The sequence below is a fragment of the Podarcis tiliguerta genome (genome assembly GCF_965153285.1).
Source record: "Podarcis tiliguerta genome assembly, chromosome: 6".
NCBI lineage: Eukaryota > Metazoa > Chordata > Lepidosauria > Squamata > Lacertidae > Podarcis > Podarcis tiliguerta.
In genome coordinates this window covers 28,906,920-28,925,011 of record NC_139539.1, presented here as the reverse complement: position 1 = coordinate 28,925,011, position 18,092 = coordinate 28,906,920, and the positions used below count along the sequence as shown (strand labels likewise).

The 18,092-nt window shown below is 41.6% G+C and overlaps 1 protein-coding gene and 1 long non-coding RNA gene across 3 annotated transcripts; one reads left to right on the top strand and one right to left on the bottom strand.

Annotated features, from left to right (window-relative positions):
* Positions 1 to 117: 117 nt before the first annotated feature.
* On the top strand, positions 118 to 13,554 carry LOC310679227. The gene is made up of 2 exons (XR_014512158.1): positions 118 to 216; positions 13,351 to 13,554. It is a non-coding gene; the product is annotated as an uncharacterized lncRNA (long non-coding RNA).
* On the bottom strand, positions 6,727 to 17,778 carry PXMP4 (peroxisomal membrane protein 4). 2 transcript variants are annotated; one of them, XR_014512150.1, is made up of 6 exons: positions 17,328 to 17,607; positions 15,589 to 15,651; positions 14,658 to 14,856; positions 13,667 to 13,857; positions 8,639 to 8,757; positions 6,727 to 6,923 (listed from the first exon to the last, which is right to left on the bottom strand). XR_014512150.1 is itself a non-coding variant. In XM_083444100.1 (4 exons), exons 1-4 carry the CDS (start codon positions 17,438 to 17,440, stop codon positions 13,588 to 13,590), a joined length of 645 nt encoding a protein of 214 aa, XP_083300226.1. In that variant the 5' UTR covers positions 17,441 to 17,778; the 3' UTR covers positions 8,800 to 13,587. The 2 variants fall into 2 exon arrangements, 1 of the variants encoding a protein (XP_083300226.1); XM_083444100.1 differs by lacking the exons at positions 6,727 to 6,923; positions 8,639 to 8,757 and having other exon boundaries at positions 8,800 to 13,857; positions 17,328 to 17,778.
* Positions 17,779 to 18,092: the final 314 nt, after the last annotated feature.

The window sequence follows — 18,092 nt, the reverse complement described above, 5'->3', positions numbered from 1 at the left end:
GCGCCGTCGTGACGACCCGAACGTTCTGACAGCCGCCCAATGGCTAGGGCCCGGGTTGCGGAAGGGGGAACGGAGCTCAGCCAATCAGAGCGGGGAAAGGGATGGGAGACGCTGCGGCGGGGCACGTGGGAGAGGAGGTGGTGTTGCCGAGCGAGTTGTGAGGGGAACCTCGGCGACCGCGCAAGGCGCGTCAGTGGCGCTTGCGTCTGCTGCAGCGTAAGTGCTTGTTTTCTGAAGGTACATCCTTCGCTAGTTTCTGCCGCTTTCCTGCACCCCAACTGCCCTGCGTTGTTCCGACTTTCTTCTCATTTCGCAGCGTAGCTCCTCCGACTTTTCTTTGGCCTCTGAACACTCAGGTCGCTTCCAGGCACATTTACTCGGAAGTAACGCATACACACACACACACACACACACACACGGTAAATGGGATTTTACTCTCACCTAACCTAACGATGCATGGCTTGGCAGCCTTGCCTTTCCTGCGTGCAGCGAGTTTCCCAAGCTGTGGTCTGTGCACCTTTAATTTCTCAGTTGGCGGGAGCTGGGGCAGAGCTTCAAGGATGCATGCAGAGCCAGGCCCTCTGGCCTACAAGCCTTTTATCTCGGAATCCCAGGCTTGTGGGGGCTGGTTGTGATTGCTGAGCCTTGGCAAAGATGAAAAGGAACTTTGCTCGTGCTAGGACTAATTCACACGAACCGAGTTAGTCCTGCTGCTGAAAGCAGCTTCAAGCTCTACTGAAAGGATCTTAGTACTCATCCCCCACTGAGGCCAACCACATATTCTAACCCCCATTCCCTCCTCTTCCACTTTTCTCACTTCTGTTCCAAATATTAGTTTGCAAACTAATAGTTTGGGGTGCCTGGTAAGGTGCCACAGGATAATTTCTGTCTTTGTACTGTAACTTTGTAAACAAGTCTTCATTGATATTGAAGACATTAATAATAAGACTAATAGTGATGTTTGTTGGCCTTCAGGAAATATGCCTCTTTCCCTCACCCCGCCATTTCTTGCCGACTTTCACAATCCGTTTTCCCTACCAGTTTCTTGTGCCCTCAAGAACCGCTTCTGTTATGAGTGGCATGCTTGCTTTGGAACCATCGTCTGGATGCAGTTAGGCAGCAGTGAAGAACCTGTTGTCCTCCAGCTCTTGCTGGACTTTAAATTCCACCATCTCTGATTATTGCTCATGTTGACTGAGGCTGATGGAGTAGGTTGGTGCCAACAACTGGAGGTCCACACGTTCCCTTCCTTTGCAATAGAGCATTGGACCTAGACAGTTGTGCTTTTCCCAACAAAACATGATGACTTGGGTGATTCTGTTATCTTCAATTCACACAACCCAATGATTTCACAAACACTGGAACAGTGGCTTAGAGGATGAATTAAGGTTTGCACCAGAGCTTGGTTTTCTGGACCCTCCAAAAGTTAGTATACCCTGCAGGTGTTGCCTTCTACTAAATGTAAAAATACTGTTAAAAGCATCCTGAGAGGAGTACTTGTACTTGGGGTATTTGCTCCATGTTTGTAGAACTTCCACCGGAGACTTTCCGTAGTCTTTGAAATAATAATAATAATAATAATAATAATAATAATAATAATAATATTTATACCCTGCCTTTTTCCCTGATGGAACTCAAGCCAACTTACAGATAAAAGTTCAGGTGCTGTAAAGTTTTCTTCAATTACTAAGCAGCGTGAGATGTATGTTTGCCCCTACATCTACATGCAGAAAGAAACTGAAGTCAATCTTGTAGCCCTGGCAAGTGAATCTGCATAATAAGTGTGTTCACCACATGCATACATTCAGTTTTTATGTAGGACATGATCCTGCTAAAGTGAAGCACATTAAAACACTGTTGATTTAAATGGGAAACCTGAAAACATTCAGGGATGAGTGAGCCTATATTTATATTTTGTCAAATCCAGATATATGCTGCCACTCTGCCAAGTTTTTAAAGTACATGTTTAGATACACATTCATAAAACCATAATTCTGGGCGGATGGGAATGAGTAATTAAACAACTACAAATTCATGAGTAGAGCAGGCAATGGTGTAAGTGTTGGCCACCTAGCTAGGACTGTAAGATAAGGTGGCTTATGCAACACAAGTAGTTGTTAAATATAAGACTGTAATATTTTCTTTGTCATTGCATTGTACACTATTACTATTGCAACAGTGAAAATAATTGGCCTCATCGATGTATTATATTAATACCTCTGTTTCTGTTTCTATTATTGTCCCCTTTGAATGTTATTTCTGTGATCACCATTGTACTGCATGTACTATGCTTTTATTTCCATGAAATAGTCACCACAGCTAGAACCCTTGTGCATGCTTACTTTGGGTTAAACCTTGTTGAAAAGGGTGGCCCTGAGTAAACATTCTAGGCTCCTGCTGCACATGACAAAAAGAAAAAGAAGCAAGCCAGCATTTAAAAGACAGAACAGTAGAAGATAACAGTGGAACACCCACAAAATATGGTCTAGATTGTGGAGTCCCTTCCATGTGCATTGTGATGATATGCCACACAAGATTCTCACAAAAATTGAAATATAGACTCTGGTATAATAAATGGTAGAGTGTATGTCTGATGGTGAACCGGGTCTGCTTTCATGCATAAGGCCTGATTGCCCTGTAGTGCTGGGGCCCATCCTGCCATTGGGCAGAGTGAGGCAGCTGTTTCGGGTAACTGAGAGGAGGGGGGTGGAAGCAAACTGTTCCAAGAACAGAGCTAGGTGTGCCATGCTGCCTGCCCTATACCTGCCTGTTACCTTCACATGCAGAGGAGGGCACTGTTCCATTGCCAGTGCTAAACTAAAGTTCAACTGCCACTTTGATTGGTTTCCGTAGGTGCCATCTTGCTTTTAATTCAGGCAGCAAAAGTTACAGTGTTGCATGGCATACTTTGTTTCATCTTTTTTCTTGCAAGTGATAAACTAGTGTACTAGATAAAATAAAATGTAATTGTGTTAGACATGCTGGCATCCTGCATTGATGAAGGGAATCAGTCTGGATCACTTTTGTGTTATGTAAGCCCTAAATGTCATGGGACAGTTTTCCTTACCACCAAACCAAGGCTTTCAACATCAAATACAACTTGCCATACAGCTCATGCCTGAAATGGTTTGGCTTATTATGAAATGTGGTACATGGTAGCTTTTTAGAGGTAGGGCTCTTGTGCTTTTTACAGCTTTATGGTGAACACAAGTGCCAACCAAAGAGCTTTTCCCAGGATGGAGACAGGAAAGGAAATGTTTCACCTGCTGGATTTCTGCGTGTTATAGGCACAAAAGCCCTGCTTGGAGGGGCTCGGGAAGCAGCTTTATTAACTATCCCCTTTGTTAGCACTTGTTAGGAATTTCCTTGTGAAACTGCAGGGAAGATTTTACAGGTCATCATTTCTCTTCTGCCAAAAAGAGATATGATAGCCACCTTCAAATATCTAAAGGGCTGTCACATGGAAGATGAAGCAAGCTTGTTTTCTCCTCTCTGGAGGGTAGGAACCAAACCAACGGCTTCAGGTTCCAAGAAAGGAGAATCCAACTAAACAAGGAATAATTTTCTGATGGTAAAAGCTGTTTGATGGTAGACTGGACTCCCTTGGAAGGTGCAAGCAGAGGGAAGAAGAAGAAGAAGAAGAAGAAGAAGAAGAAGAAGACAACGACAACATTAGGTTAGATGGCTGCCTGTCAAGGATGCTCTAATTGAGATTCCTGCATTGCAGGGGACTGCATTAGATGACCCTCAGAGACCCTTCAGACTCTACAACTCTATGACCCAGGCTAAACATAAGTTAGCAGTGTATTGTGACTGCAAAAAAAGCCAATGCGATTTAAGACTTCATTAATATAAAAGTAGTCAGTCTTTAATGTTTTAACCATAGGATATAACAGAAGAGTAGTCACTAGAATTGTTCAAACACACAAGCCTGCAAACACAAAGCCAATCAGATTAAACAAGAGGCTTCATGAGATTCAGTCAAATATATGAGTGTCTCTCTCTGTATATGTGTGTTTGTGTGGTGTGTTTATATATTATGCGGGGCAATTTTGTTTGCATTAAGAATGGATGAGGATCTATGTATATGTTAGTCAAATCTCGATAAAAGAGCCTAATAGGTGAAATGGTTGCATTCATAAAACAGGTTTTGCACACACTAATTAGGTTTGAAACGAAACCTGTATTTCGGCTTCTCTAGTACAGCCTCATGGTTGCCACATAAAGGTTGGAACTGTGGTTGAAAGCCTAGACTGCTTGAGGTCACTCTGCCAGCCAGAAGAAACTAAGTTAGAACCATTCCTTTACTACTGCAGACTGGGAATAGCAAGAGAATAAGTATTCTCAGTCCTTAGCCAAAGGAGGAACCCTAGGCAAGAGTTCAACATCAATATTTTCATACATTTGAAAAGATAGTTAGAGAATGTGCTAAGTATTGAGTAACTCTTTGCTTGCGAATGCACTTCACGGGGCACTTTTGCTTTATGATAAATATAGTGCTTTAAAGCTAGGGGTGAGTTAATATGTCAGTTTCAGTTTCTCATTCTTCCAATCGTCAGTTGGAATCTCTACCTGTTTTTGTTTTTAAAAACCCCAATATCCTCATGAAAATTAATTAGCATTAGTACAAATTTCTCCCAATATACACATTTTAGTACGTGATTTTGTCTAATACACATTTTCACAAAGCAATTTCTCCTAATACAATGCATTTTTATATAAAATTTTGACAAATATATGCATTACTATGCACTTTACCCTTGTATGTGCATTTTTGTATAATTACTTGCCTGGAGAACTGCACTGTAAAATTGGGAGAAGTGCAAATTTCCAAGGATGGTTGTGTTTTGTTTTGGAAAGTTTTAATTAGGTAGGTTTCCCTTTAAGTGTGAACTGAATTGAATGTCTTCCCCAGCCCCACTTAAAGCTTTGTGATCAGTAAGGAGGACAGTATTTGAAAGGTAATGCTGGTGGTAGAGTGGGTTCATCATGGCGCAGTCGTGAATGCTAACCCTGGTTATTCCACCCTCTTTTTGCAGTCTTGGGGATACCACTTAGGATTCCCACCTTTACCATGGCAGATGTTTTTGCATTGTCATATGGGTAAAGCAGCTTATCTCAAAATGGTGTCGAAAACTACTTCCCGGTGTCTGTGTTGACAACCCTCTTTCAATTCACAGAGTGAGCTTTGGGCAATTTCATGAAGTCAGAAAGTGCTGGCATCTCCATGAAGATGAAGCACCATCTCTGTTAGCTTCTGGGGCAACTACTGTGCATTTCTTTCCCCTGTAGTGACTGCGTGGGGTCTATTGAGTAAACAATCCATTTTTAACAAGAAGCAACTGCTTTCAGATAAAGCTGCTTGTCCGTATTAGTAAAGGAAACATTTACATCCCCCAACCATGTTCTTTTCACTCCTCTGTTGCATCATCTGCTCCCTCTTTGACTTTGCTGTGCCAGACCCTCATCCACACTTAGCGGCAGCAGCATAGGAGATGCATCATTGTAGTGCGATCCCGCATGGCTTTCAGGTGCGTACAAATGAGACAGCGCATGGATGGGGCTGTGTAACCCCCCACCTCCCAAATTTACAGGGTTCTGTTACTCTCACATAGCCTACAGCACTATGGAGTCACAAAGACTGTGCACACCCCATACACTTAAAGCATGACTTCCTCCATTGAATCCTGGGAACTGTAGTTTGTTAATGTGCTGGGAATTGGCTCTGTGAGAGGTAAACTACAGCTCCTAGGATTCTTTGGGGGGAAGCTGTGTGCTTTATATGCACGATATGTATGCAGCCAGAGAAAAAACTCCTGTGCCACTGTGTCCTGATGTCAAAGGCTCAGTCTTACCAATACCTGGCAGAGATCCTTTTGTTTCTGTATTCTATCCCCGTACTGTTGGTGCTAAAATATATATACTATGTTAAAATTGCAGAGAGATAAAAGCTTGGCGGGTTTCATTGTTCTGGGAAGATACAGTTTGAGATGGGTATTTACCTTCCTTTAGTGGAAGGTTGCTATACTTTACAAATGCCAAATCGAATCCTAACGTTACTGTAACATTGCAAACTGAGCAACAGTTAGACCAGATGGAAGCAGTCTGTGGTTTGATTCACGCGCCACCCCACCCCACCCCCAATCTGTGAGAAAGTAGGGCAGAGTTTTGTGGGAGTTCTGCTCCCCCCTTCCCCCATGGAGACTCTGCAGCTCTCTTAGTGTGCAGTTTTTGGACACAGCTGCTGCACCAGCTGTTCCTCCTACTGTCACAAAAGATTTTTTATTTTTTTTAGCAAGGCGATGATCCCCATTGGCAGGGAGCTCAGAAATGCCAAATGGAATTAAAAAGTTTAATTTCAAATCCGTGGAGTAAGTTTATTCAGGGTGAACAGATCCGCTTAACCCCCCCACCTCCATCCCTGAGGGTAGCCAGACCGTCCACCAGCCTGTCCACTTCAGGGGAACGGAGGTTGCTCCTCTTTAACATAGCACAGTTCTGTTGCTTCAAAGGTGGTTAAAAATGGTGTTTAAGATAAGGTTACCAGATGTCCCCAGATTTACAAATCAGTCCCCTGAGAAAATCCATCTATTTAGTAGGAAGTTGAAGTGTCCCGAGATTCATTGAAAAAAAATCTGGTAACCTTAATTTAAGAGTGCAGTGCAAATTATGCAGACACTGGAAAGGATATCCGCACACCCAAAAGAGGGAACATTCAGGCCTGGATTTGCAACTTTCAATATTAATCTGTATTTCAATCTAACATAACAAGATGATGTACCTTCTGTTAAAGGTTGGGGGGGGGGCGACAACGACAGAGGTGACATTTACATGAACAAAGCCAATCCTTGCTAGGTACTTCTGGGGAGGGGGGTTCTTCAGAACTAACTGCCTTTACTTTTGTGCTGTTCAAGAATGTACTTCTAAAAAAGAAAAGAAGAGGACAAGACTCAGCTTCAGTACAGCAACCCACCAGAGATACTCCCCCAGTTCACATATACACTTCTTTCTCCAAACCATCTCATTTGAGAAGTAGATTGCACAAAGCCAGGGTTCCCAGTGCTTATTGGCACTTCTTGTACAAAATCGAACCAGTCGTCATGACTCTGAATAGCCTACACAAGGCATGGAGGGCTCCTATCTACAGCTACAGAGTCATGACTAATTAACTAATTTCAATTTAGTGCTGGGTGTTCAGGCTGGGCATTACTCTGTTCCTCCTAAATGGATAGAGACATATTGGGAAAGGCCTCTGTTTTCTTTACCAAATCAACAATTCAAGAGCAGCATGACCTAATGTCTGTCACCATCTCATTTTTATTTCTCAGTCTCTCTGCAAGCAGGAGTGAAACAAACTGGTTAGAAACCATTAAGGACAAACTGGATGTTATGTACACATGTACAGGTAACTTCCCATCATATAGAGAGATAGATAGTATAGGAATGATGTAATGTTGAGTAGGGAGGCTGTTTAACCTTTCTGTGTGCTGGCTGCTTTTTCTGGCACCTCCCTTCCTTCCCCACATGGGTGTCAAAATCTTTTCTGTCATGGTTGCGGTGTGTGTGCAGAGGAGAAATACAACAAGTATGGGAAAGAGGCACACTCGAGTTTGCAGCCTCCTGAAGCTGCTTCTTACTTCAATAGGAAGAAAACCCACACAGGAGAATGTTACATACATCTGTATATAATGCTTAATACAGCTCTTAAAATAATTCTTTGGAGATCAAAGAGATCTATCCACAGGTTAATGTTTGAAGTACATATTTGACTTCTCTCTCGTCTTTTCTACAATGCAAAAAACATGTGGTGGGGAGCTGGGGCAAGTCAGGGATTCCCCTAATGTGTTTCTGACATATAGACAAGACGAAAGAAGATGCTGTATTAATTAGTACCCAACATGGTTCCATAGTGTGGCACAGTTCCTTAAAATGGCAACGTGTAACATGTCATTAGCCCTCAAGATCTTATTCCATTGTGGCTTTTTTGTGATAGCTGTGACAATATGTTTCAGCAACTGGTTTGGCTAGGATTAGCTGGTCAGCTTTGTGAATGACAAAATTCTGAATTATTTAATGGTCTAATAATAATAATAATAATAATAATAATTCTATTCACAATACTTTTAAGTGCCACCCTTGCCCCTAGAACCAAGGTAGTCAAAAATACCAGGGCAGACACCAGTATACTTTCAAAATCTATATGGTTTAACCCATGACTATATTTTCTGTGATAATATGAGATACTGGATAATAGCAACATTACTTGTTTATAATTAATCATTTCCATGTTGTTAGGAAGATGAATTTAATTAAGCTGCAGTTTAATTAACAGTATAAATCATTTAGAGCAGAGGTAGACAACTTGGTCAGTGTGAAGGCCACACTGCCAATGTAGCCATGACTTGGACAGCTGCAGCTAATATGCATATTTAATTGCTCCCCATAATTTGCATATCATTTTAATGAAGCTGGCAGATGCCAAATTACAGTTGACAGGCATGTTACACTTGTACAAGATCCTTATACTGAAATTATTATTTCTTTTAGCGTGAAAAGCTTAAGTAAACTTCATAATATTTTGATATTACAGACTAAGGATTCTAGAAATATATTCATGTAGGCTTATTTTTAAAATCACCTTTTCTGCCCAGTATCTTAGTGATCTCCATCACAATTGCAAACTTAGCTTTACATTCTTAAGGAACAGAAACATCTAGTCAGAATGTAAGGTGTTCTCACAAGCTGCGTGTCGGATCCCTAAAAAAAGGTTAAAATGAGAAAAAACACATTATACAGAAGTGCATCTTAAAGCAGATATTTTGCATTTAATTTGTTTCCATATACTTCAGTATCAAACCAAAGGTGTGGCAAAGCTGTGTTGGCAGCTAGACCTTACTAATTAACAGGTTAATTTTCTACTACATTTTGTTAAAGTACATAGCAGTTTATTTGAAACAGTCTGGCTAATCTGCTACTTTAACTGTATGTTTCAATGCATCCACTCTTGCCTGAAAAAACTCAAGTCAACATTTCAGTCTGTTACAAATGTACATTCTGTTATCTTTTAGGAAATTCTGCATTGTCGCTGCCAAATACTGTATTGCACACCTAAGTCTCCAAACACTCAACAGATCTCTTTGTGTATCAGAGTCAGTGCTATTTTTCTAGAAGAAGAGGTGCTGGAACTCACCATGAACTCACCTCCTTTGTTCTCTTATAATGGCAATGGTACCCACCTGAGAGGTGCCTGAACTGAGTTCTGGTGAGCTCCAGCTGTAAAAAAAGCCCTGGTATGAAGCCACACATTTCCAAATAATAGGATTTAAGACTTTCTTCGTGATTTATGAACTCAGCAAACCAAACTGAATGCCATGCCCATTTTTATATGTTGCTTGTATGAGAACTACTGGCATAACTCGCCAGGAAGAATCACTTGTATGTGGAATGATTCCTAAGGTTTTCAGCAGTTTTGGCTTCATAGAACGAAGTGTAGTTGGCATTCATCATCTCTGGATGTCTTCTGATCTTATGTTTGCTGTTAAAAACTTAACACAGAGAACAGCATCAGGCTGTTTTACCAGAAGGCAGGAAGAGAATTATTGAAATATGTAGCACCATGAATAGGAAGATAGTCTGTGCCAGGTAAAGGTAGTTACAGCAATTAATATTTTTACAAGGCAAAAGTAGAAACGTGCAATTAGTCACCACCACATTCTTGAAAAGCAAAGCCTGCAGTTATGTAGTCAAAAGATCTAGTTTTTACAAAGCATATCAAACACAGGTAAAAGGACCCCTGGACGGTTAAGTCCAGTCAAATTTGACTATGGGGTGTGGCGCTTATCTCTGCTTTCAGGCTGAGGAAGCCGGCATTTGTCCACAGACAGCTTTGCGGGTCATGTGGCCAGCATGACTAAATCGCTTCTAGTGCAACAAAAGACTGTGATAAAAGCCAGAGTGCACAGAAACACCATTTACCTTCCCGCCACAGTGGTACCGATTTATCTACTCACACTGGTATGCTTTCAAACTGCTAGGTTGGCAGGAGCTGGGACAGAGCAATGGGAGCTCACTCTGTTGCACAGATTTGAACTGCTGACCTTACGATTGGCAAGCCCAGGACGCTTGGTGGTTTAGACCACAGCACCACAAGCTTTCCTATCAAACACAACACCTACATGAGTGTAGAGGAAGGGAGCACAGGGCAGGATTCACCTAAGGAGCCCTGTCAATAAAAACCTGCACAATGATTTCGCTTGTGCAATGGGGTTTCTCCACTCCTGACATGCCCACTGAAATTGGTTCTGGGGGTGTCAGGAGAAACCAAAGAACAGAGTGTGTGGGAAGAGAGAGGGGTCATGCGAGCTGGCAAACTAAATGCAACAGTAAATGTTGGCACACATTTCCCTCTGACAAAGACAAAGTTGCAGGTGTGCAGTGGCTTTTTGCTGTTTACCAATCTAAATGATTCGGAAAACAGCAGTAAGGTGCGGGGAAGCACATTCACCCACATGAAGGTGTGTACGGTATATGTATTTCACAAAAAGGCACTTATTTCCCACTAATCCTGCCTAAGGAAATCAGAGCCGTATGCACTAAAAATAGTAAATAGTAAACAGCAAAACGGGCTCTTGGCATTGTCAAGGGGTCACTGGTTCTATTTAATTTGTTCTTGTAAGTATCTGTTGCAGATGTCTACAAATCAAGACCTCCAAATATATGTTAGGAAGCCTATTGTAAATAACTTTTATAAAACAAGCTAATAGTGTTATTAATGCAGGAGAAACAATACCTTATTGTAGATCCAGGTTTTTAGAGGACTTGAATTAAGAATAAGTACAGGACCATAAATACATGGGGTTTTTAACTTTTCTTTTTTGTAATTTGAGCTCAACATTATATTTCCTAAACTTTTAGAATGGTACAGCTATTTACTTATTTCAATTTCCCTCCACTCCTTGAAATAATTAAGTAGTCTGCATGACATTTGTAGATGTCCCTTGCACTATTTCATTACGCTGTGGAAGCAGTGTTATTCAAGCACAACAGTTATGGCAAATCAGATAGGGATAGACATTTCCCCAGCATTGGGAACCAAGATCTCCTCTTGAACAAAACACAAAAGAGCTGAGCCTTCAATGAGAAGCCACAATTGAGCTGTTGTAAACACATATGCATGTCTGTTTTGATCTTCAGAGTGGGGATGGTTGGGACTTGCTTAATTTTGATGTGACGGGCTGCTTGGGAGGTGGATTTTCAAACCGTCTCCTTATTCCTGTTTGTGTTTCTTTCTTATTAGCATGAAAACCAAACAGAACACTTAGCTTGCCGAACAATACGATCTGGAAGGGTGAGGAATGGAACCTATGTATCCAAGAGTCTTCAGACAGACCCATTACTTCTAGTTCGCTTCCCCAGCACACACTGGCATTGTTCAATCACATTAGTGGCAGAAGGGATTTGACCTCACCAATCGAGCTATAGGAACAGTGGTGGATGTTAAATTCTGTTTAAAATTATTCCAGCTACCTCCCTGGGAAATTGACTGACTTTGTAGCATAGCATTCTATCCTTACACAGCAGGAGAGCAATCTTTTAAAAGCACAGTTAATTGCCACGGACAGATATGTAAAGGGTGCTGCTGTGGTGGGACCACAGTTTGATGTGTTTTATGGCAGTTTTGTGCTCTGAACTGCAGACAGATAAGAGACTCAGACAGTTTGCTAGAAGAGCTTAGTATTAGCGTTCTGGGGACAGGAGGGCAGCAGAAGTTATATGTAAATTAAGGAAATATATTGCAGGCACTGTTACGATTATGCTGACACTGTAGTTTGCAACAGCTACTGTACTGTCTGTTGTTTGGGGTGGGGGGTAGAAGATAGTGCCTTTTCATTGAAGCAACCAAATGTTGGGGAGAGACCAGAAAAGCTCAAAACATAGTTACTGCTTAAAATATCAACAATGTTCTGAAGGTGTTTGGTGGGTTTGTTCTTTCATATATCTGACTTGATGGGACAGGGAATTTGAGGGGGGTGTTTGCAGGATATTTTACATATGGTAGTAAAGATTCAAGAGAAAGAAGGTGGCAGCTCACATGCCAGATCAAGACAGATGCTCACAGATACAAGCTGATACACTGGTACCAAACAAGCAAACCACTGAAAGATGTGACAAAAGAACAAGAAGCATACACCAGTTTTGTGGCCCTATAAGTTTTTCTTTTAAAAAAACTTCTCCAACTGATAGGACTAAATAGTAAACCATCACAAGTTACCAAACAATGATAAAATAAAAAATCAATGACAATACCCCAAGAAGTGAAAAAACAAAACAAAACTGTGTTCTTTACCCAGAATTTTCCTATTGCCTATGTATATTTAATTCGTAACTCAAGTGCTTTTCCCCCATCCTGTGCAAAACTAGCACAAAAAGAGCTGCCATTGCAAGCCCAGAGGATTAGGCTGCAAGACTTTATGTCACTTTCCTATAATTGTGCTATAATCAGTGGCTTACCTTATATTTAACATTTTCTGATAAGGCAGTGTCATAAAAGCAACACCCTCAACAATCCATTGGCATCTTTGCTTCTAGGACAGCAGATGCTTGATCAGATACATTTTTATCAAAGGTCTATTTACATAGCGTTACCATATTTTGCCAACTGCAACCACAGTTGTAAGAGTGTATAGTTGCATCCTCTGTTCCAGCTAGAAGAGACAAGGGCCAAAGAAAACTATTCAGGTATTTATACGCCTAACAGTGAAGACATCAAAATAGAAGCAAATCACTCATTTACCACTGTATCTACCCCTTTCACCAATCCATCTACTCCATTTTTTCTTTTGTTTCATAGCTTTCTCTAGACTGTAAGTCTAGAGGAATGAACCTCAACTCTTTGAATAAATCTTGGCATTTATCTAAGTCATTGATGATGAAATTTTAAAACAGGCCCTTTGCGCTGCAGAGTACATACCGTGCTTGCAGTAAAGCCTCTCTTAGTTGCTTAACTAAGTCATCTTCTTTTTCTAAATGCACTTTTACTGGTTTTATGTTGTTATAGGTGGTTAATGTAAGAAAGATGAATCAACAAACAAGCATATAGGAAGTAAAGTTTCCCAGTACCATATCTGTACACAAAGATCCTAAACTTGAACTTTATGTAGTATTTACTATGATGAGAATGAACCTATTTCTTCTATGGCTAATTGAGGAAGCAGCGAAGGTTGTATTGCATATATGTAGGCAGAAAGTTACCTATGGCACCTGGTATTTCAGTATTAAAGAAAATATTTCCACCCTATTTTCACAAGTTTTAAGATCAGTGCATTTATAGTGCATTTTTTCCACCCACAGCTGAAAAGGAAACAGCCTCTTACAGACAAGAGGAACAGCTTACAAAAAGATTACAAAATGGTTTGCTTGAAATATGGCCTTTTCAAGCTCTAACCAGAGAAACCAGAAGCCTACACAGAACAATGTGGCCAGACCCATGTAGAGATCAACATCCAATGTTAACAATTTTCAGTGAAGTGTGGTCAAATAAAAGCATAAAAGCCCTGCTGTTGGAATGTGCCATTACTAAAAGATCTTTCAAGACTGATTGGTAGCAGGTCTTTTGTTATATACAAGAAAGTCAGAAACATCATGCCAGACATTACTGTCATCATACAGGTAGGTCATGGATGATTGCAATGATGGCTGTAGAGTGTGTCGGTGGTACTCAAAGAGCCAGAGAACAATCCCCCAAACCAGAGCAGCAAAGAGTGGAAAGGGATCTTGTTTTGGCTCTGGGATGTAACCTTTCTCCACTGCCAGTCGGGACAAGCCAAACAGGATACGAGACAATAGGTACATGTTTATCTGTAGGGGGAAATTGTAAACAAATATTAGGCAAGGAACATATCTAGAAAGTGATTATTTCCAACAGCCCTCAATTTAGGCAATCACCAAGTTGGTTTTATGTCAAATCATTTTTTAAAAACATAATGCTTTTGTAGTCTCTCAGCTGGGCTTTTTGTCGTTTTTAGCAACAGCGTATGATCGAGCATTGCAAAATTTAGTTGCTTGAAAAAGTAATTTGTGTGCTCAGTTGAAAGATTATTATTTTCAAAGCTGATGCAGAGTAAACCTAGGGAGAAACACAAATATACCTAGAGACCCTAGTCTTTTCATACGGGGGGAGGGGGGGAGAGCCCTCTTCCCACTGCAGCTTTCTGTAGAACCTCTTCCCACTTCACCTTTCTAATTCTGTGAAACATTAAAAAATATCACTAACTGCAGCTTTCAAAGGCAAACCATTTCTCCAGGAAAAAGCAATATGTTGAGCTAGATGGGTCACTGGTGCACTAGTTAAAGCAATGCTTATATTTAATTAAAAACCTGATCAAAACAGGCAGCTGAGAGAAGCAGAAACTGGTGATGGGACAGAATTAATAGAATTCTGAGCTAAAACAACCCTTTCCCCCATTCTATAGAGCACCTTGGAGAGAGAAAGATGCAGAAGTGTTGGGGCACTGTTATCTGTTATTTTATTGTCCTCAAGTTTTAACTTGAAGGGCAATTAAATATGAAGCAACCTGGATCACTAACATCACTTGATTTTCACTTTGCATCAAATGGGCAGCAGTATAAACCCAGAAGCACACAACACCATCATTTACCTGGCTGTTAATATTGTTATTTTCTCCAAACACCAACCAGCCTCCAATGCAGGCTGCGAGGAAAGAGTGAAATGGGATCTTCTTTCCCTGCATTCGTGACTGTAGGGCCAACAGGCCCTTGTATGTGAATACAAAGTATGCCAGGTTTCTGGAATGAGTGTAAGTGGCACGAACAATTGCTTTCAATTTCTCCCTTAAACTAAGAGAAAAAAATGAAGATCTGTTATTACAGATAGTACACTCTTCAACTAAAAGAGAAGTGAATAAACATTAACTACTAAGTTGTAACCTATGATCTACTTCAGAAAGTCACAGTGATCATTTATCCTGGTTTCAGAAAGCAATAAAATCTAAAGACAGATTAGCCAATCTATTAATAATTATATTAATATGGGCATGAATAGATCCCATAGTAAATGTGACATAATAGCAGCCTAAGCCCCAATGGTCACAACCAAGACTTTCTTCCCAGTAAACATGCTGTGCTGTTGGGCTGCCATTCTAAACCTGCCTTCTGAGCGCATATTCATAGGATAGCACTAAACATGTCATTTGTAGCCTTTAATTAAAAATAAAGAAAATGACTATTCATTAACACCAAGAAGACATACAAGTCTCCTTGTATTCTAATCTTGTTGCTCTATTCCAAAGAAATGCAGAGAGAGAGAGAGAGAGAGAGAGAGAGCATGTTCTGTTTTTTGTTGGAATGGTTTTTAGTTGCTTTTTATAACTGTAAGATTGTACAGTTATAATTGATTCTGGGACCTTATGGTGAATAAATCTTATAAATAAATAAGGAGGATCCTGTTTCACTGGGTTCAATATGCACAGAGGACAATAGCTGTACAGTACTGAACCTTATCAAATCACATAGTCTTATAAATAATCACACACACATATATATGAAAAAGAAAGGGACTGATAAATATACCTTCCACTCCTGAAGAGAAATGTCATCACTAAAGCATGGGGGGCACGTATTTTTGCTCCATACCTGGGAAACGGAAAGAAGAGAATAAACTGCACACATGTACAAATGTTGTTTTGAATCAAGTTATTGATTCATTTGTCCAGTGCTTTTTTTCTTTAAAATGTACTCTCATTTAGACTCAAGAAAACCACCATTTTATAGTTCAAATCGGGAAAAATAAATACAGTAAATGGCCAAAAGTACAAAGATTCACAAAACGTTTAGGGGTATGTGTCCCCCTGCTTGCCCCCCCCCGAAGAAAGCACTGCATTTGTCTCATTAGCCATAACGTAGTCAATTTTTCAGAGAGAACCATTTATTTACGCCTGTATGATATGCGCAGGTATGCAGATTACACTAACGGCAGCTCAATTCACTTTACAGTGGGGATAGGTAACCTTTAGCCTTCCAGAAGTTGCTGGCCTAAAACGCTCTGGTCATCTTCTAATTCCTGGCCATCCATGCAGGCTGAGGCTGATGGCAGTTGGAGTTCAACAATACCTCAAAGACCCCAGTCCCCCTTCCTCGCTTTACACGTAACTCCACTTTGCATGTAAACCTGATTTTAGAAATGTGTGTAAAGTAGAAAGCAACATGATACGGCAACAAATAACTTCTGAGGTATTAAATATATTTCGACAGTATTAGTTTATTGGCTGTCTTATGTTGATAGGTTTTGCCTCCTGTTGTAGAAATAGTTTTGGATTAGCATGTTTAAGCCACACCCTGACATTTAAGAAAAAGAACATAGCAAAGGTGTGGTTTACACATACTATTTCTACAACAGGAGGCATCATGGATTTAATATTTAATAACTCAACCTTGATTTCAGGTCACTGGAAAAACAACCATAAATCCGGGTTTTGGCTTCAACTGAAGTGAGGTGCACACAGAAAATTAAAGAGACGTAGTAAACTTATTTATTTACTACTGTTGTGGAGTTTTCCTATTATTGTTTTAACTTTTTTATAAACCACTTCAAGGTTCCCCCCTACAATCAAGCGGTGTATACATTTCATGGGAACCGTAATAAAATAAACAAATACCTGGCAGTCATATCTACTGCCATAGGAGCCAACGCCTAGGGACCGAGAGGTTCCTTTGCCTCCCCCCTTGAAATATTTGAGGGGCCCTCTCCCAAAGTTGATGGTCAATGCCATTCAAACGGTGTGCCTGCGCCTCGCCCTTGTAATCGATTATGTGGGGCGGGGCTTGCTTGCTCCTTCTTCCCAATATTTTAATTCAAGTTGGCACGCTTGTCTACTGCCACCTCGTCAAAGACGTGGCTGTCAATCCTCTCAGGGAAAGACTCGTCCACTATGAGAAACTGTAGTTAATTTTGTTTAGCACAAACCCTCGGCGATTCAAAGGCGGCCCTGCGCCAGAAAGAAAGCGAGCCTTCATTCCCACCACCACACACACACGAATCGTGTTTGTTTAACACTGACGGAGACGGCATTCCCCGTGGAAAGGGCTTTTTGGAGAGAGTCCTTTGCCCCCAGCTGGTGGTTTGCAAACTACCCCGGAGGCTTTCCCGCCCGGCCGGGGCTCGAGTCCTCCCTCAGTGCTCCCCGTTGGAGCGGCGCCCGCCCAAAGGCTCCGCCCCCGGCCGACACGGGAGCCCCTCAGCCTCCATTCCCGGACTAAGGATGCGGTGGGTGGGGGAAAGGAGAGACCGTCCCTCTCCAGCCAGGGCTTACACTGCTCCGTTACGGAAGCCCTTGACGACGGCCAACGCCGCCTGGTATCTGCGCTGCTGCAGCAGGGAGTTGACGGTGTAGAGCAGGGTCCGCAACATCGTCTCGCCCCCCATGGCCGAAGAATCTCTCGCGCTCTCCTTCTCTCTCGCGCTCGCACAGCGATCCCGGCACTTTCGCAACCCGAGGGGACGTTTTGCCTAGAGCACCGAATGCATGGAAATGGAGCTTGAGCAAAGAGCGTCGGTGTGGAAAACTCAACCCCACGCACTACAGTTCCGCCCAACCGAGGGAAGGGCAACAAAAACTGGGGGGGGGGGGGAGTTCTATGGGCTTCTCTCCGTTCAGTCACTGGTCCGATTAGGGCGAACGGGGCGGTGCCGTACCAGCCTCACTTTGCCCTCAGACAACCTTCGTTTGTCTTCTTACTTACAACCTGTCGGGACAGCTTTGCTTCTCGTCACCTCTGGCTCCACCTACTGTTGGGTCTTCTCTGCCTTCTCCCTTACCAATCCCAAATGGGCATCAGCCCCCACTGTGTTTCTTTTTTTTTTCTATTTTACACAGCGCTAGTGGGAAACGATTCTGTGTAAAAGGTGGTCGTAAGTGACTCCCAGCCTAATCTGCCCCACATCTGTTGATAGAATAACTCTGAACTATATTTTCACTTGCAGCACATTTTCAAAAACTTCGAGAACTACCTTCTTACACACACAGTAAGACTACTGCTTTTGAAAGAGCATAAACTCTTGATTTTGCTCCTGCATT